General features: G+C 40.2%; 1 protein-coding gene across 1 annotated transcript; it reads right to left on the reverse strand.

The window, feature by feature from the left end:
* Positions 1-851: 851 nt before the first annotated feature.
* LOC128604160 (equilibrative nucleoside transporter 2-like) lies at positions 852-20,136 on the reverse strand. Its single transcript, XM_053619030.1, has 13 exons — positions 19,762-20,136; positions 12,316-12,368; positions 12,131-12,212; positions 11,519-11,664; positions 9,893-10,032; positions 9,622-9,756; positions 9,364-9,461; positions 8,376-8,454; positions 6,406-6,566; positions 6,008-6,110; positions 5,818-5,903; positions 5,530-5,729; positions 852-5,386 (listed from the first exon to the last, which is right to left on the reverse strand). The coding sequence occupies exons 2-13, from the start codon at positions 12,345-12,347 to the stop codon at positions 5,275-5,277; spliced, it is 1,374 nt and encodes a 457-aa protein (XP_053475005.1). The 5' UTR covers positions 12,348-12,368; positions 19,762-20,136; the 3' UTR covers positions 852-5,274.
* Between the last annotated feature and the right edge of the window lie 807 nt (positions 20,137-20,943).

Below are 20,943 nucleotides of genomic sequence, written 5' to 3' on the forward strand. Positions count from 1 at the left end.
CAGGACAGGACAGGACAGTGGCGCAGCTTCCTCTACGACCCGGAACCTGAACCTGAACCTGACCTGGGAGTTTCTCTCATTGACCTCGGGCTGGGGCCCCGAGCTCGCCTCGTTGACCTCGGGCGGGAGCTCCGAGGTCGCCACGTTGACCTCGGGCTGGAGCTCCGAAGCTGAGACCTCCCCGTGGGTCTCCAGCTGGAGCTCTGAGGTCGCCATGTTGACCTCAGGCGGAGGCCCCGAGGTCGCCATGTTGACCTCGGGCTGGGGCCCCGAGGTCGCCTCGTTGATCTCGGGCTGGAGCTCCGGAGCTGAGACCTCCCCGTAGGTCTCCAGTTGGAGCTCTGAGGTCACCATCCGGAAAGTAGTCACAGCGCTTCACTTTTTCCATATTTTGTTTTGTTACAGCCTTATTCCAAAATGGATTAAATTCATTATTTTCCTCAAAATTCTACAAACAATACCCCATAATGACAACATGAAAGAAGTTTGTTTGAAATCTTTGCAAGTTTATTAAAAACATAAAAAACAAAAAAAAGCACATAAGTATTCACAGCCTTTGGCCATGACACTCAAAATTGAGTTCAGGTACATCCTGTTTCCACTGATCATCCTTGAGATGTTTCCACAGCTTGATTGGAGTCCACCTGTGGTAAATTCAGTTGATTGGACATGATTTGGAAAGGCACACACCTGTCTATATAAGGTCCCACAGTTAACAATGCATGTCAGAGCACAAACCAAGCCATGAAGTCCAAGGAATTGTCTGTAGACCTCCGAGACAGGATTGTATCTAGGCACAGATCTGGGGAAGGGTACAGAAACATTTCTGCAGCATTGAAGGTGAGCACAGCGGCCTCCATCATCTGTAAATGGAAGAAGTTTGGAACCAGCGGGACTCTTCCTAGAGCCGGCCGCCCGGCCAAAGTGAGCGATCGGGGGAGAAGAGCCTTAGTCAGGGAGGTGACCAAAAACCCGATGGTCACTCTGCCAGAGCTCCAGCGTGTCTCTGTGGAGAGAGGAGAACCTTCCAGAAGAACAACCGTCTCTGCAGAACTCCACCAATCAGGCCTGTATGGTTGAGTGGCCAGATGGAAGCCACTCCTCAGTAAAAGGTCCATGACAGCCCACCTGGAGTTTGCCAAAAGGCACCTGAAGGACTCTCAGACCATGAGAAACAAAATTCTGTGGTCTGATGGCCTGAATGGCAAGCGTCATGTCTGGAGGAAACCAGGCACCAGTCATCACCTGGCCAATACCATCCCTACAGTGAAGCATGGTGGTGGCAGCTTCATGCTGTGGGGATGCTTTTCAAGATGAAAAGCATGAATGCAGCAATGTACAGAGAGAGCTCAGTCCCCATGGCGACCTGCCCATCCATGTAAAAACAGTGTTTGGGAAGGTACAAGTCTTTATTACAAATTCAGAATTGTGTATCCTATATATTTTTGTATACTGACTCCGTGTATGTGTGTGCGTAGGGTGCAGCCGCAGAGTATGGGCGTCTAAAGCGTGGGGATCAGATAGTCGCAGTCAACGGTCAGAGTTCAGAGGGAGTCACGCATGAGGAGGCTGTTGGTATTTTTTTAAAAAAAACAAAGGGACCATCACGCTCACCATACTCTCATAGGACACTAAATTATACAAGATCATTTTAAAAACACTGGCTTACGTTACACACTGTGACCTTTTACGTGATGAATACTGTAAATATCCAGTATAGAAACATATTTTTATTACTTTATTTATTCTTTTACTAATACAACAGATGCCGTTTCCAATTCTTTACTTTCACATTGATGGGAAATGATTGAATAACGTGTGTATGTATACACTGTTTTAGCCTCATGCATCAGTAGTTATTGGGAGTTATGAATATATTAACCTTTGGGGTGCAATTAATGTTAGCAAATAGAAAATTCTAAAACCAGTATTGAGTTGTTTTTTTCTTGGAGATAAATAATAATAAAAAAAGTTATCTCCGATCAAATTCCTTCATTCTATGTGGTGCCACATCATAAAACAGGCAAGAAATTTATTTAATAAAAAATACATTTTATTTCAGCAATAACAAAAATGCCACATCTTTTAAACTGAGGAAAGGAAAACAGCTTCCAAATTTAGCTCGCACAAGGGAAAGAAACAAGTCCATCAGGTTGTCGTTGATGTATAGCTTAAAGGGTAAATCTCTTTCCACAAACATGGCTCTTGTCTATATAGTGATTGGAAAGTACAAATTCATTCCCTGGACAAAAATACAGTTCAGCATACTCATGTTATAGTAGAGGTCTAGGAGAACCCCAGTCCTTTCATTTTCACCTCGTTTAAAGTTTAGAGCAAACCTGTCAGCATTCTTAAACTCACAACAACAACAAAAAAACACAAGTTAATAAAATAAAGTACTTAAATTGATCAAGCTTAAACACAGAAGGAAGGGAAGAAAATGGATTAAAAACAATAATGAACAAGTGAAATTGTATGAGGACTGTAGCTGTCAAATTAGACAACCCCTAACTGTAAAAGGAAAAAAAAAAAAGGTTAGGAAATAAGTGATTGTGATTTAAAAACAAAAGAATAATTAAAAGCTGCCATTTGTAATGTTTATTAAACAACTAGAAATACTGATTTCAAATACTGTCATGTAGTGGATTCACTATTTTCCTGACCAGAAATTAGCTCCGCCTACCACAAAAAACACTCATGGGGCATATGCAGTTTCAAAAGATTCATATTTTGTCAATGTTTTTAACTGCAGTTACATACATTTCACCTCCCAGAAAGCCAAGGCCTATAAACATTAAAAACGGCTTCTTTAACCCTCCTATTATGGTGGGGGAAAAGTTACCTCCATTATGTTACGTGTCAAAATGACTTCCACAGTTTAAATACACGCAAAGGACAGCTTCAAACAGTAAACCTTGTCTGAGATAAGCCATAAGAAGGCATATTTGCATATATAAGCACATGACCCTAAAAGGAAAGTCAAAAAAGTTCAGAGAAAAAGAGAGATTAACCAGAATATCTCAAATGTGTAATAACATAATAGGAGGGTTAATAATGCATAACTAGAATAGTAAAAATAACAATAAAATAAATGACAGAAAAGAGGTAACTGAACTTGTCAGGTCAGTATTTACAGGCATATCTGGGATTAAAACCCTGAAATTTTCTGCAATTTAAAAAAAAAAAAAACTTCTAATGCTTAAAAATAACATAAGATGACTCTTAACTGTCGGCGAATTCATGTTAGACAGGATCTGTGAGAACAAAATGACTTTAAACGTTTTCCTATACTCTCCAAACACTACTCTTTCACAAGCGCACAGACTTTGCAGCACAGCGCTGAGTGCTAACAGATCCCTCTACACTTCTAAATGCTACCATGGAAACAGAGATTCAGCAGAAAAGCATGTAAAGAAATGAGAAAAGTCCTCCTCAGCTCTCATGCTCCCTTTTTAACCAGTCGAAATAAAACAGGGCCAAATCGCAGAGCTGTCGTAACACTCTGTAATGACCTCACAGACGAGCTGTCAGAGATGAAAAACAGCTTCAGTAAAAGCCTGTAACTTACTCCACCTTAAATTCAAGCGCAGAGAAAATAGGAAACCGTTTGAGGAAACATCTTGCTCGGAACGTTCACGCAAGTGTGTGTCGCTGCACGCCATCTTCAAAAACGCGTCAAAACAATTCCTCAGTGGAAAACATATTTTCTCTAAACCAAGCAATGACTTTTTCCCTTATTCTAAGAACATATTCCCTACTAGAGTACAGTTACAAATGTTTATGCTGAATATGAATTTTAAAGTACAAAGTAGACCAAAAAGAAAAAATCCATTACAATCCACTTTTGTTATATTTAATATTTGGTAATGGTTTTAAAATTCGGTCATTCTCTGTATAAAAAGCGAAGTGTTAATAAATCTTAAACAAAATCTTAAAATGTATGCAAAATGTTTTACACTGAGCCAATAAATATCTAGCCAGATCTGGGCTTGTAAAACAGAAGCATTATGAAATATACTAAATGTTCTTCATCTACTGTTTCTACATGCGTGTGTGTGTACATTGAGAACCAGGCTTAAAATGTGATATATAGTTTCTTATAACTAATAAGCACAAAACTTCCCTTTCTCTCTTCCTTTCTTCCTCCGTGGTCTGGAAAACCAAAACCCCACAGTATGATAATTTTTCCCTTTTTACATAGAAATGAAACGAGGTGTGAAATGTGAATGCTTCTGAGGTTATAGTTATTACTGATTAGCTACTGTTTACTGGCTACAAGTTAACATAACCAGCATCTATTTTTACACTGCTGGTTAAGGAACCACCACTGGTTTCCCTTTATTTCCTGCCAGCATACAAACGGAAATCTCTGATCATAATAAGGAGGTACATGGCTGTTGTATCAGTTCTAGAAGACTCTAGAGCCTTTTAAATCAATATTATTTAAAACGTCCTGCAGTCAAAATCTTTAAATATAAAAATTATGAAATCAATCCTTCAAAAAAAAAAAATCCATCCATGCCGATTCCCTTTCTTTCTCCCATCCATTCATCCATCGACCCACCCACTGTTGCTTCAGCTGAAAAATAAATAAAATGGAAAAAGAGTAGTTTTCAGGTGTCTCCTGTATTACTGTGGCAAAATTGTATATTGGGTTTTTTTCCCCCCTGCCTATTTTCCTGCCTGTTATGTAACCGCTAACAACTAGGGATGATGAATGCTAGCACTTGCTTCCTCATGGTTGCATGAATCTAGCCACCAGAATGCTGCTGATTCCATATTACAGGACACCTGAACTCACTCAAAGGAAGGCACTATCTACCCTCTTCTGCAGAGCACAACAATTTGACAGGAGAGAAGAACACCATCACTTTTTTGTTATGCCACTCAGTAGCCAATCAATTTCATTTAACTACTCTAGCAGTATTTGGTATAAAGTGAATTGAGGGTTATTTTTCAAGAATAAGCTCTGTCTATTCACTTTTGTTCGGTCATTGTCAAAGACCCTTTACCTTTTGGAAAATAAAACATATAAACTACAGTAAATGATCGCAATAAAAATGGCCAACATCCAGTTTTCTTCTTCTTCTTCCAGTCCTTCCGCTAAATTATTTTACAAATAATGCTAAAATATTCTGCATAAAGTGATTAACCCGTTTTGTCCCGAGTGCTTCCTGGTAACGGAGCACACCTCTCAGATGGTGTGGGTGAAGGATCCAACAGGAAGCAATCGCGTAAATCAGGCCTGGCCACCTCAAATGTGTGCGGATTAGACTAGATGATTAATCGCAGCAAGAAAGACAGAGCAGCTCCCAAAGAAAGTCCCAGTGCCAGGAAGAACGTCATCAGAGCACCTGCTGTCTCTCCATCTTGTGGATTCACCAACCTGGGAGAGAGGTGTGACGTGAATATAAATTTGAGAATAAATGAAGTTAAGAAGCAACATGGATAATTTAACATGCAGGTAACCGCCTGAATTCTGATCGATGGCTGTGACTGAAGATGGTCACTACGTATTTATTCACTTACTGTGGTGCGTAAGACATAGACAGGCAGACGCAATAACCGCTGGACACGGAGAAGAAAACCATGATGATGGCAAAGGACCAGTCGTTGCCAAAGAGCACAGGCATGAAGTGACGTTCCTGAACATTACAGAACATCAGCAGAGGAATGAAGATCACACGGGAGACCACTAGCGCTGGAAACAACCGACTCTCTTTAGAGGGCTGTGAGAGAGAGAGAGAGAGATTCTGTAAAACATTAACAGAATAAAAGAAAGAAAAGCAAATAATAAACACTATAACTTTCATTTACCCATCGCACACGAGACGTGATGGATCTTCCAATCCAGTCCATCACATTAAAGAGCAGGAAACAGCACACAGGGATAAAATAATTTTCTGAAACAGTAAAAGGTTAGTTCAGTGAGGATCTACAGTTAGTTTTCATTTGTATTTTGGTTTTTCTTTACTGAAGAGTGATGCATGCATTTTGGTGCTCATACCCCACTTTCCCTCGTAAACGGTCTTCACGTCCACTGTGACGGCGGGGAAGACAGAGAGTGTGACCGTGAACACAGATGTTATGCAGAACGCCATCACCCAAATCTAAACAGAAAGAGATTTAAAGGCGCAGTCAGCAATTTCGGTGGAAATTAGATGAAATCCAATCAGTGGTCTCTCGAAAGCCTCTTTAGCCTAATTGGTTGGATGTTGGTGGTCCAACACCGTTGCATATTTCTATCCAATTTCTCCTCCAAGCGTGTTCAGCTGCCCTATGACCTTGCATTCATTAATTGCTTCACCCATCTCACAGGGAGCACGTCTTACCGATTTTAGGAGAGAACTACTGTTATTGTGAAAATACTGAAAAGAAAAAGAGCCACCCAATCCCTCAACGCACCTTTTTTAACACTTCCAACACGGAGCTCTTTACTTGCTTGTCATGCTCAGTGTCAACGCTAACAAATGCTTGCCTGGCAACGTCAATCACCGGACTGCAGGGAGATCCATTGGGCACCGAATCAGTGGCCTGACTGTTAGGTTCCCCATTCTCCTGTACGCCTGCCATAAAGAAGAGTAAGAGAATAATATAAGCTAAAGATAAAGACTGATGTTCCATTATAAAAGCTGATCTAAGGCATTCTGGTGGTATGTTGTTTGTAGTGGATGTTTGTCATGCTTGTGAAACTTCAGAATCAAGCCGCATGCTAGCGACCAGCCAATCTAGAACTGGGTAATGAAACCTCTGCAGACCAATTTTTGCAATGATGGCCCAGAAGATCCAAAAACGAGGAAAGAACTAATGTTAGCAAGTAAATAGTAAAGTCATGATGGTACAGCATTGAGTAATTGCTGTTTGGACCCACCCACACGTCCACATCCTGTGAAAACCTGGTTAAGGTTGTGATTTTGCAATGGTGTATATAATGTATAAAATGTTGACGCGTGGACAACTAAACTGATAAGGAAACTGACAGTTTACATCCTGACAAAACGTTCTCAGCCTGTCCAGGAAACTAGCTTGCCTTTACTTAATCCCTATCACACTGTTGCTAAGGCACGACAAGTGGCGCTATGACACGACTGAATTTGAGATAAGGACTGAATGAAAAGTAAACAATCCCAAAATGAAGGCGTTTGTTATGGTTCAGCGCTTCTGGGTTGCTAGCAAGTAAATTGGTAATGTGACTGAAAAAGTCGAGCCTAATTAAAAAGTGGGAATGGCTTGTCTACCATCAAAACAAAGCTCATGGCAACAAAGAAATTTTGTTTATTCACGCGTACAAGACCTTTGTTGGAAATGCATCGATTTTTGATAGATGACAGCAGAAACATAACCATACGGCAATTCCAGTTTTTCATCAGGAATAAGATTTTAGTTACAGTTATAGAAATAGATTTAGTTACATTTACATTTTTCTAGACACTCAAAGCACTTTACGTAGTACTGGCGTGTAGCTGCTAGTGGAGATTTACTTTAGTTTTTAAGGTTTGTTACGTTCCGGAAAGATCAGAAATCAAGATCAGATCAGTTGACTTGACATGCATCAATATAGCCATAAACGCTCCGAGTGCTTCTGGCATTCTTTATGCAGCATTTCACTATATGAAACGACTATATGATGTTCCAGGAAGATTTTCTTCTATTAATGCCGGAGGACGATCATTTAAGAAGGACGAAAAACATGCGATATAGAGAAGCGGCTCTATAAATAAAATAATTTTTGTAATTGTTTGTACTGAAAAATGGTAGAAATATGGTTTTACTCTGGAGCTCAGTAAGGCAGGATTTAGGTTGGGCTACTGGGGCAAACCACTGATGAAAAACGAATAATGCATCTCTGATTCATATAACGTTAACTTGATTTTTATTCTGTGAGCAGGGTCGGCAGGTTCCATGTATTGCACCACTGTTAACTTGTTTCCCATCTAAAGACTGAGGAAAAAGAAGAAAAATGCATCTATACTTTCCTCTACCTGAACATTTTGGGCTAGTTTCAAGTGCTTTGTGTGGCTTTAGAGTTGAAGTTCCTGGCAGCCCTTCCCAAGAACTCCGGTGAGAACTGTTCTTTACAATTGCATATTTAAGTAAAACAAACAAAGAAAATAAACCAGCTACTACAGTTTGTATCTGTATTTGTATTAGTTTAGGATGCATTATCTGTTCAGTCCAAATAATGCCTTCGTATCTGGTTACACCTTAAAATTATTATTTATTTATTTATTTATTTTCAGCTACTACTCGATCTGATTGTGAGGATTATTGTGATACTGGATTGTGAAGTACGGAATTATCAATATCGTATTACCTATTTACAACACTCCATGCTGGTTCACATATCAGTCTGGTGTGTGTGTGTGTGACTGTACCTTTAGGTAGAAGCTCCCTAGAAGCATCAACCTCATAGCTTTGACCTTTGCTCTTGTTGAGGTAAAATCTGGCAAACTCCTGTGCAACACATGTGTGTAAAGTATACAAAATGGATTAATCAGACTTTTAGCATCAGTTTTGTTGACTAACAAACTGTACACCTACACACACACACACACACACACACTATACCTGTCGGAAGGAATTTCACTGCGGAATACTATTTGAATATACAATGAATTTGATGTTATTAAAGGACAAAAATGACAGTTGTTCTCTTTACGCTCTCCTTTTAGTCACCAGTCATGAATTTCTTCAAAAATTTTTTGGGCCTAAACAGTGTATGTCATAAATGATATCAGTTTTCTACTTGTAAATATAGAAAGTGAACAAACTATGTGCCTAATATGATGTTACATATAAATAACTTTCCAACAGGGCACCGAACACCTGTTGATGAACTGGAACGGCAACTGTGCACCAGGCTTCCTCGCCCAACATCGATGTCTGACCTCACTAATGCTCTTCAGGCTGAACGAACACAAATCCCCACAGCTACGCTCCAGAATCTAGCGGAAAGCCTTCTCAGAAGAGTGGAGACTAAATCTGGAATGGGATGTTCAACAAGCACCTATGGCAGTGTGATAGTCAGGTATTCACAATCCTTTGATTATATAGTGGATATGCTAATGTTATTAGGTTATACCCTAAGAAGTATGCATTTATAGTGAAGAGGATGCCAGATGGAATTCAGCCTCGCTGTAAAGCTTGAGAAAGGTGAATGTTTCCATGGCTCTTGACGTTAATAGTAAAGTTATGATATTGCCTTTTTGATCATTTTCTCCCTTATCTTCATTGTTTTATGTGATATATACAATGTTTGCAGTATAGACAATAGTATTATTATAGTATACGCTCATCAATATGCATTCAAATCTCCGAGTGAAAATTCAACAGCATTTTTTAAGGAAAGATGAACACACCCACCAGTTTGGGCAGCAGCAGGTAGCTGATCAGTGTTACCAGAGTCCCCACACACGGAGTGATGAAATATCCAAGAGCTGCAGTTTCAGCATTTGTGTCACCTGTCACATTGTTACACAAAACACATCTATCATTATACTACGTTTATTAAAGCGCTAAGGTTTGGGTAAAAATCCAAAGAAGCAGTATCCTATCGTCATCTGACTATGTACAAGTGTGTTGCTATATACAGTGTGTGTCAGTGTAGAATTGTGTTCTCACTTGCGATGGCCATCAGCATGGCGAGAGCGGCGAACGCCCCGGCCAGACCTTGTCCACTCATGAAAAATGTGCTGTATTTCTGCGGTAGCAAGCCTACCAGGCCGAAAAGGCTCCCCTGCAGCACTGCGCCAAATGCTACACACACACACACACACACACACACACATTAAAGTAAAGTTATAACACGAACTGCTGACTTTCCATTATATGCAACTATAAACTGATAAAAAGGTGTCTTCTTTAAATAAATAAAAAGTCACCCAGTACTCACAATTTATGAACCAGATGGTTGCCATGGTGATGGAGAAGAAGCGGTCCTGCACCATTGGAACCTTGACCAGGATGGCGGTGAAGATGAAGAGGATGAGGATGAAGACCTGGCTACCTGCTATCCGGATCTTCTCGGAGATCCTGACAGAAACAGATTAACCGGAGTTAGTGATGGATGCCGTTACAGTGAGCTCCTGCCATCAGCCTTCAGGGCTCCTGTGTTCATTACAACGAGGCCAATATCTCCCAAATTAACCAAACCATTAACCTTTAGCATGGACAAACAAAAAACTGAGAGCAGCTCTGAACCACTGCCATAAACAAGAGCATGCAATGCGTGTCATTGGACATACATTCTCAGTTCCTAATTCTGGGCAGAACAACACCACGCTTTTCCAAGGCCCGGAGTTCAAATGCCACTTCCATAATTCTGGATTTCCTCTTTTCTGTTCCTAGTTGTAGTATGTACTAACTGAAATATTTAAAAACCATCCCAGTGGCTTAGTAGTTAGCCTGTTTGCCTCACCCCTCCAGGGTTGGGGGTTTGATTCCTGACTCCACCTTGTGTGTGCATAGAGTTTGCATATTCTCCCTGTGCTTCAGGGCGTTTCCTCCCTCAGTCCAAAGACATGCGTTGTAGGCTGATTGGCATTTCCAAACTGTCTGTAGTGTGTGAACAAGTGTGCGATTGTGTCCTGCGATGGGTTGGCATCCCATTCAGCCCCAAGTTCCCTGGGATAGGCTTCAGGTTCCCACCTGACCCTGTGTAGGATAAGCGGTACGGAAAATGCATGGATAGCTTTTGCAATTAGCTGTAGTGTCCATGATTAATTTTCTGAAAAAGAAGGAACAATGCTGGATTTTTTTCTTTGCTGTTTTCTGGCGAATTTGAGTTGGATGTGACGGTTGTTTAAGACTACAGTGGTCAGGAATGTGGATCAGAGAGACCATGTGAACCAGACCTGGTTATATAAACTATACGTAACTAAAATATTCTTCAGGGCATTGGATGGTGAGCAATGTGGTGACATCATAAATATCATATAAGTTTAGGAAATAACATTTACAATATAATGTGCCTTTATTCTTCCGACACACACACCTTCACCCACACATATTGATCCTGGGACCCCCTGGTCTACACGGGAGAACTTCTGCCTTTGTTCTCACAGCCTCTGGAATCTTAACCCTAACCCTTAGATTAGATTAGATCCTCAGGAACCTTCCATCTGGTACTTTGGTCATGATACACTTCGAAGAGGTCTCAGGGGTATAAAAAAGTTATGCTATGTACAATGTAGAGAGATGCTTTTATCATCAAGCATCGTATGCCCGCGACTGTATATCTCATGTTTGTCTTTTTTACAAGAAACCCATTTAATCATTGACTTTATTGTATTGTTATTGAAAATAAATAATTTATAATGGCACTTTCCGGTGTCACCCAGATGAGGATGTGTTTCCCTTCGAGTCTGGTTCCTCTCAAAAGTTTCTTCCTCTTGTCGTCTCAGGGAGTTGAGAAGGGACTTGCCCGTGTTATTTGACTGACATTCGAGAAATGTATGCGAAAGCACATTTTCAGGTTTTCTAATCCCACTGTTCAGTATTCGACAACGCAGCATCTCACCGTGGGTAGAGGATGGAGTTGAGAAGGGTGAAGAGCAGCAGGGGCAGCTGGGAAAGCAGAGTCATCCAGTTGTTGAAATAATATTCCTTTGTGGACGTCATTGTGCCATTGCTCCATTCAGACGTGTTCAGCCTGTTATTGAAGTACTATCCACACACACACACACACACACAGATATTTTCTTATTACTGTTAATATTTAATAGAGTAACAATCACTAATCATTAAAACACTGCAAACATACTGCACAGGGCAAAATATGGAATGGTATGTAATCAAATAAAATGCCTCAGGTTTGAAACACAAACAAGGCTGAAAGGACCAGATTTTAAAAAATTAAATAAAAAATTCTTATCAGGAAAGCTTTAGAACACGAGGAAGCCAACTATCTCACTAAAATGCTCAATATGTGCAAACCGTGGATAAGCAGGTGAACTATTCACTGCAGGCACTCTTTCAAAAACAAGCCATGATTTCTTGTTTCTGGAAAAGGAGCTCATTTGTCATGCAAAACGGTCCAAAGTAGTGTGAAGGTGTATATCTGATAGTCTGCAGCGTATACATGTGTCCACGGGTGTATATATGTATATATTATAGATAGATAGATTGTTACCAATGAAGCAGTCATGAAAAAATTCCAGGGCAGTAGTGTCCCCAGTCCAAGGATAAAGAAAATAATTCCTACAAAATGCCAACTGTGAAGAGAGAGACGGGGGGTGGAGGGGTAGAGAGGGGGGGGGGTGTTACGGTATGACATCATAGCTTTCTGTGTACAAACAGGCAGTGAATCAAACTCACCTGTCTCTAGGTGTTCCCTCTTGAGTCTCCATTGTTTAGTCGAGTCCTAGGAGCTGGTGTCAGAAACAAAGCACAAGGGTTAACGCGAGACTTTGCAGGAAACGTTGAGTCATTGTGGTTTATGATGCATGTACACTTGTATGCACGGATTACACATGCCAGCCACTACAAGGCGAAGACTAAATAAGTCCCAATAAAGGTGAGCATCTTTCTCCCAGTCTCTTGCGTTTGTGAGCGTACATGCCGACTGTTTGTTCTGGTTCAGATTTATGGAGCCAGCAACAACACAAACAACATGTGGTGGGCGTTTCAACAATTTGGTGTGAAAAATAAATAAATACATGATTTTTTCTTTTTCACTCGCAGACAACCACACACAACACAATCAATTCCTAATGTAATGTAATGTAAAGATGTAAGATGTAATTATTAATAAAAAAAAAAAGGGGGGATATATTCAGAAGTCTGTATTTTTAATGTATTTTAAAGACATCTCGTAAAGGGGGGGCCTCGGTCAAATGTTAATGCCATTTGGGGGTCCTTGCCCTGGAAAAGTTTGGGAACCCCTGTCTTAAGCAAATCCTCCACTGTGCTTAAAGATGAACAGTTGGAGAAGTATGCGTTCATCGCTGGCAGGTGCAAAAATAACTGCAGGAGTTGTCAAATGGGCTGTGGGAGTGGCCATAGATAAAACAGCCATTTCAGATAGTTTTTTATAGGTGTAAACTCATCACTAATGACTAAGCATTAAAATGTACTGGTTGTCACCTTTTGGTAACGTTAGTCGCTTATTTGAACCTTTATAAGGAATTTTATGTAACTGGACCTTTAGAAAAAGTTTGAACAATCTGCATGCAAGTTAAAGAGCCCTGTGACAAGGAGCACACTTTTATTCCTCTCCTTATAGGATTCTTCATTCTAAGCACTTTGACCACTGCAGAGTTTCCCATGGCTCTCATTTGCATATATTGTGAACCACATTGTTAGTCGAATATACGACTCTCATGAAGCTTCCAGCACCTCGGCCATGAATGCATAGAAAGCGTACAGTAAATCTGGCTCATGCAAAGTGGGAGGTGGACATTTGGGAGAGAGGGATGGGAGAAGTTTGTATTGTAAAATCTGGCAACTTGGTGGCCATTTTGGCAACACGCCCAGGCAGTTATTTTAAGTCATAGGAGAGCCGGCTTCAATCTACTTGAATGAGGAGAGACAAGAAATTGATTGACAAGATGACCTTTCAAGCACAGATTTAAAATAGATGCAAAAAACAATGGAGTATGTAATGGTCTTTGCTTAATTAACATGTAAAGGTTTTTCTTTTCAGGTTGCACAGACTACTGCGCATGCACACTTTTCCACAATAAAGGAAAGCACTGTAGATATGCACATCCATCAGTCTTAAAATCTGGTCTTATCCAACCAGCTGATTGGTTCTTTTTTATGGGAGGGGCTGGGACTTGCATAATACAGCCGCCATTTTGAGCATCACGTGCGCCCTCATTCGTATCTTAACCAGTGGGTTCTCTCAGGGACAGCAGGGACATGGGAGAAGGATTTGGATAAAGAAATTTAGGCTAATGGGGATTGGGCCTCTCAAGTGCCAGCTGTGATTCACATTAGTTTTTTAATTTCTTTCAAGAAACATAATCATCCTTCATTTGAAATTTTGTGATTAGATACAGTGGCACTATAGGTACTATATATCACGCTGCTGCTTTTAGAAAGGGTGTCTGTCAAGGGTTCTTTGGATAATTAAGTCTTCATAGCTTTCTGTAGAAGTTCTACTTGGAGCTCACACTCATATGGAAACACTGTCAAAGAACCCTTTACAGATCTTGACTGAGCCATTGAACCATAAGAATTTAGTTACTATACAGGGACTACTCTTAGAAAAAAAAGGTTTCTTTGGGTGCTTAATGGTTCTAGCCATCTACATAGAACCATTAATAATTTCACTGGAGAGACAAAGAGCTCTTTAAGGTTCTAGGCTTAAGTGTTTTCTCGATATAGGGTGTTTTTCAATGGTTCTTAGCTTCTTGTTGTGGTTCTCCTTGGAGCACTTGGTTTCCTTGTCAAAGGATTTATACATACCACCATAGGGGATTTATACATACCAAAAGTTCTCAATTTAACCCTTAAGGAACCAGTTTTCCTAAGTGTGTAGTTCCTATATAGTAATTCTTTGGGAGCTTAACAGTTCTAGCTTTCTGGAGAGGTTCTACTTGGAATTGTTTCGTAAAGCAAAAATCGTTTTTAAACTTCTTGTCCCAAGAGGGACAAACCAAATTACCCTTCAATATTCTATTTCAATAATTTTCTAAGACTGTGGTTAATATACAGGAACAATCTTAAAGGGTTTCTCAAGGGTTAACAGTTCTAGCTTTCTAAATGGGTTCTACTTGGAACTATTTCTCTGTTCTACATAGAACATTAGCCCAAAAGTTCTAGATTATAATTTTTTTTAGAAAGCTGATGGTGTATATGGGACATGGACATTTGAAAGCAGTGTTTGGATATGGGTTGTTAAGTTGGCTGCTGGCAGGCATGGCTGACTTAAGTCACCTTGGGGGCAGGGCAAATACTTTGATAATTAAAGGTTTCTTGAGCTGAAAGAATTTGTGCACTCTGTACACAGTTAAGCATTCTTGGCTTCTGAAAGGTGCACTTAATGGAACCATGGAAGTATAAGGTAGAGAATATCTAAAGGTAGATTGCTTGTGAAGGTCAATGAAATAATGTTTTGACCCCTCCCCCCAGTTGGGTATAAACTATTTGATAGATCTCAGGAAGGGCAACATCTGCAAAGTATATTTTCACTAGGAATTGCATAGCATGACTCCTGATGAGATATTAAAACAATAAAAAACCCCACACCCTCAGTTACAATGAAGAGAGTGGTTATCTTGCTGCGTAAATTCCATCACTGGTTGCGTTTGCTTTAGCTTTCAAAAATGCTACTGTCTGTACTTTTGGGATCGGACAGATGTGGTCTCAATATTTTGGTGGTTTGTCTGTTTTGTGCTGTTTGTCGTCGCTAGTTCTGCTATGTCTTGATACTTATACATAATTTTTTTTTTTTTTTTTTTTTTTTTTAAATACATGGGGGTTGAAAATATTCACATTTGTTTCTTATTAATAAAATCCAGATTACTTGATGAGAATGTGTTTTTCTCTTTGGTCAATATAGCAAGTAATCATCTTTAACTTCCGTGTCCATTAGGAATATAAAGGTACACCCTCGTCATATTTGAGTCACGATACCGGCTGTAAATATCAGTTGGCGCTTTTGAGAAAGTCGTCGCTATCTTTAGTTAGCGTAGTTCTTTAGCAATTAGCCATCAACTTTATTTTTATAAGCAATGATTTGAAGCATTTTTGCTGATGGTGGATGACTGCTTTAGCCTTCAGTCTGCACGAACTGAACAGATAATCTGCTTCTGAAAATACATTTGACTTTGTTGCCACAGAGCTCTGTTTTGTGTTTCTGGGAATCTTTCACACGAGACTGGGCCTCTTGTTATAAACTCTCCCCATGTTAACTCATGCAAAGCATAAGTAGTGGGATATATAAACATTTACTCAGGGACACCAGTATGATTTTTGAGCACCCTGACTGGTTAATCCACTACCCCCACTGTCCACTAACTTTTAATAAGTAAAGAAGAACATAATTTTTTATATAGTTACATTTACCGTCATAGAACGTTCATAAAGCAAGTTCCTGTTATCACTTAAATGATAGTGATAAACAGTTTTATCTCCCTTATCTTCAAGTTATTAAGACAAGAACGACACAGCTTGTTTTGTCATGTTAAAGGGAAACCGAAAACTGCAAATCCCTCCATCCATTGGCGGAGAACTCAGTTACACCGTTACCTCTGACTGTTACAAAGTACTGAAACTGGAGACTCCTTCCAAAAATGCTGAGGACTCCTCACAGAAAACATCCCTCCATCTATTTTCTGTACCACTTACCCTACTCAGGGTCGTGGGGGAGAATGGTGTCAATCCCAGAGGACTCGAGGCACAAAGCGGGGGACACCCTGGACGGGGTTGCGACCATATTCACACACTATGGACAATTTGGGAATGATAAACGCATGTCTTTGGACTGGGGGAGGAAACTGGAGTACCCAGAGGAAACCCCCGAAGTACAGTTAGAACATGCAACCTCCACACACCCAGGGTGGAAAAGGGATTCGAACCCCCAACCCTGAAGGTGCGAGGCAAACGTGTGAACCATAAATGTGCCTGCGTGAGTTACTATAGAAATGATAACATACTAAGGACATTCGTTTTGAAAAGAGAAACCCTCTGATGTAGGTTTCTGCATAGAGCCTTTATGGGTTCCCCCTCAGTGGGGCAAACCAGGACTTTTTTTTCTTCCAAGTTCATAAAAGGCAAAGATTAACACACATGCTCTTTAGTCAATTAATCTTGATTCTCCTGCACATCGTCAACATGTAATGATGGTTTTAAGCTTTAATTTATCCAAAAAGGAAAAGTCACATAATTTCCCCCTAATATCTCTTCAATCCCAAAGTGTCTTAGTTTTGCGCTCAAGCTATTGGGCTAATGTTACTACCAGGTAATAAAGCCTGAATAATCCCACAGTTAGTACTAAACCCTTAGTACTGTGTTAGATTCAGCATCTCAGGCAAAACTGTATATGTTTAATTTAGATTATTATGTATAAAAGACACAAACCTCAGACAGTTTTGTCTGATCTCGTCACATCCAGGAGCTGTGGTGTTGCCTTTTCAGGTGACGTGCATTACTGACATCACAGTTAATGGAGTAGCATGTTTCTGTATACTCAGGCTAATACATTAATGTCAGCTAATGTCAGTTTACTCAGACGACACTGTCAACGTGTCACTTTAACCGAGATGGCAGAAAGAAACCGGGCGTCTGCATTTCGCTCTACAAGTAATGCCAACCTAATATCAACCTCCAAAACTCCAAAGAAATCAGACTTTTCTACATATCCATGCCTCACAACTTAATTGAATTAAAAAACAAAAGTCATAATACATTGTAAGCACAAAGTTAAATACATTGTGTGTAAATTGATATATGCACTGAAAGTATATTAAAAGACAAAAGGTGTCTGAATATTTATTTTCCCCCCACACTGAATACACTTGATAAAGGAACACCTGCAAACCTACTCATTCATGATGTGAAATATTTATCCTTCCTTTAGATGATTATGATTGAATCATTTAAGAACAGTTCAATGTGATTTTTGTTCACTCATGGCATTTTTGGGTTTCTATCCTTGATTGTGTTTTCATCAAGGTGTTTTCTCTTTTGATTTTCTCTCATGCTTTCCTTAACTGGCCTTGGGTATGTTGCTTGCATGTACAAAAGCCAAAAACTGTATCCAACTTATGTTTAGACTAAGACTTAGTCTACGAAACGCTGTAGGGTCACTCTGCACGCATAATAACCCATCTCTTTGACTATAACCTGGCTCTTGGTCTCCTGAGTCTCCAAACATCCTACTTCTGGTGAACCTGAAGCAGTTTAAGCATCCAGAAAAGATTTACATCAATGCTTTGATCCAATCAACAAATCATCTGGCAACAGCACAATGTATAAAATAATATGTTCACGTCCAACATCAGAATGAGGAAAAATGTGAACTTTGATAGTGTGCTGGTTTGAGTACTTCAGAAACTGCTGACCTCTTGGGATTTTCACTAACAACAGTCTCAACAACAGGCCGTACCCAGAATGGTGCAGGAAAACAAAAAAACATCCAGTGCATGACAGTTCTGCGTGTGAAAACGCCTTGCTGATGACAGAGGTCAGAGGAGAATGGGAAGATGAAAGCTTCAGTAACGCAAATAACCCTTCTTTACAACCACGGTGAGCCTCAAACATTGAGGCGGACGGACTACAACAACAGAAGACCACGTTAGGTTCGACTCCTGTCAGCCAGGAACAGGAATCTGAGGTTACAATGGCCACATCATCACCTGGTCTTTCTCCAATCCCATAGACTTCCTGTCTGCTCCGACCAATCGGGCCATAGATGTACATATTTATAGAAAACTGTCCGAAGTGAGCAGAGCGTAAATCTTATATAAGATATGAACACACAAAAGCGCTTTCTTGTTAAGTTTTGATAGTGATTTAACAGTTTAATAGAAGACATTTCATAGCTGCAATGGATCTAAATAGCTTTCAAAATGAAATTCACATGACCCAGCTTCTTTCCACCTGTATGGTAGTGTCTTCAATGTAACACACCCATTATCTCATCACCTCGTTTTATGACCCATTAATAGCCACAGAAGTGCAGTTTTTAGTTCTTAATATGAAGAACGTTTAGTTCTAGGAAACACTCGGTAGGATAAATTTAGCGTATCATTTAAAGCAAACTTCCACTCCAGGTCTATTTGCTATTAGTGATGTGTTCATGAACGATTCGATGATTTTCAACGAATCTTTAATATGACTCAGGAACAACGAGTTGTCTCAGAGAGTGATTCGTTCATATTGTGTTGACCGCGCATGCGCAGCAACATCACCATAGGTTCTGTACAGGAAACAGAAATGATTAGTCTTCGGGTTCGAGTCGTTCATGCAGTACCGGAAACGGGATAAACGAACGACTCGAATCCGAAGATTCGAGACGTGATCTAATTCTTTCTGTTTCCGGGGAACAGACGTGACAAATGTGACGTGTTAAAAGAAAGAAAGACTCGGATTGGGAGGTGAACTAACAGACTGTATAGCCTGAAGACCTAATTCTAAGCAATTAATGAATCATTTCTGTTTCTCGTAATTCGGCCTTGGTTGCATTAGCCTACAGTTTTTGTTTGTTTGTTTATATATATATATATAAGTTTATTAAGTACTAGATGTGTTGGGGAATTGAACATGTAAAATTTTAATTATATTCTGCTGAAATGAACGAATCTTTTTTCTCGAGTCATTTCGTTCATTTTGCTGAACGAGATTCAAAGAGCCAACTCAGTAAAATGATCCGAACTTGCTACATTATCGATCAAGCGAGTGAGAACTACGTCATTTTCCTGCGTGGCGCGCGAGCAACATGTGCTATACGTCATAACTCCGGGAGCGTGAAATATACATTAATGTAAAGAATAAACCAATACAAAGAAATTACATCCGCCTCTCAATGAGCTCTTTATGTTTTAAAGCGAGTCCTTCAGACTATGTTTTTCTTCTCCTTCATACAAGGACGACATGAAACACAATGTCCGCTTTGTTTACCGTCAGCGCTGTGTTTAATGGATTAAACGAGCAAACAGGAAAACCACATCACACTCATTATATCATATACTATAAAATTCAAAGAAAGGATCAGCGACATGTTCAGTAGTCTACACGCAGTGAAACATCTCTTCATTAGCCTGCCATCTACAGCACAGTGGTTTGGATGGAGCTTCAGAAATGGAGAGTACTCACCCTGGTGTAGAAGAGAAGCGATTACTGTCTATCATTCCTCCTTTCAAATCAAATCCTCTCACCACATGGACAAGGCTGAGTGGCGCTTGAGCTGCGTCTCACACACACGTGGCTCCACTAAATGGAGAGGGTGTAGACCTGGAACAGGCAGATACACGGCCCACCCAGAAAGAACAACAAAAACCTGAGCAGATTATTTAACATACCTCCTTATTCGTGTCGCTTTTAGATTTGGTCCGTTATTAAATCTGCACTGATTTATACTGTACAGTCTCCCCCTACTGGACGCATTAGGAACAACAGGGGCGCAAAACTGCCTGCTCCAGACCTTCTAGCTCCAACTTAGGATATTCCTGTTATGACTCCTCCTCTTCTTCTACTGTTTCTGATTCTGGTGTTGGCAGACAAACAATAGGAGCATTCTCGCCAACTAGTGGGCTGGAGTGGGGACCACGTGTGTTAGTGTGTGTGTGCGCGTACGTGTGTGTTAGTGCAGTGGTTTTCAAAGTGGAGACCGCCAGGGGGCGCCCGGGAGGCCTCAACAACTTGGTGTGAAAGATAAATACTCTCTCTCTCTCACACACGCACACACACACACACACACACACACACACAATATCAATTCCTACTGTAATGTAATGTAAAGATGTAAGATGTAATTATTAATAAAAAAGGGGGATATATTCAGAAGTCTGTATTTTTAATGTGTTTTAAAGACCTCTTGCAAAAGGGGGGGGGGGGGGGCTCGGTCAAATGTTAATGTCATTTGGGGGGCCTTGCCCTGGAAAAGTTTGGGAACCCCTGTGTGTGTGTGTGTGTGCGTGCGTGTGTTGGTGTGTGTGCGTGTGTGTGTTGGTGTGTTTGTGTGTTTGTGTGTGTGTGTGTGTGTGTGTGTGTGCATGCGTGTCTTGGTGTGTTTGCATGTGTGTGTGTGTGTGTGCGTGTGTGTGTATGTTGGTGTGTTTGTTGTTTATGTCTTAGATTAGTTTCTGTGTCATAGAATAGTTCAATAAAGTTTGGTCTATTTTTAAACACACGTGTCTTATTTGTTTATAAGGGCCACTGCCTTAAATTGCTGATGCTGCTACATGCTCTTCAAATGCTGTCTCGCTGTAGTTAGGGTATAATTTCCAGTGCCCATGGAGTAAATATCTTATGCATAATTATTGAATACTCTAAGTT

Source organism: Ictalurus furcatus, chromosome 29, assembly GCF_023375685.1.
Source record: "Ictalurus furcatus strain D&B chromosome 29, Billie_1.0, whole genome shotgun sequence".
Lineage (NCBI taxonomy): Eukaryota > Metazoa > Chordata > Actinopteri > Siluriformes > Ictaluridae > Ictalurus > Ictalurus furcatus.

Bases quoted from the DNA above. Each gene is read 5' to 3' on its own strand.
- LOC128604160 (XM_053619030.1), bottom strand. From the start codon at position 12,347: ATGGAGACTCAAGAGGGAACACCTAGAGACAG. The intron at 12,213-12,315 runs GTGAGTTTGATT...CTCTCTTCACAG, and splicing joins GAGGGAACACCTAGAGACAG to TTGGCATTTTGTAGGAATTA. The intron at 5,387-5,529 runs GTAAGTGAATAA...CCTCTCTCCCAG, and splicing joins TCTATGTCTTACGCACCACA to GTTGGTGAATCCACAAGATG.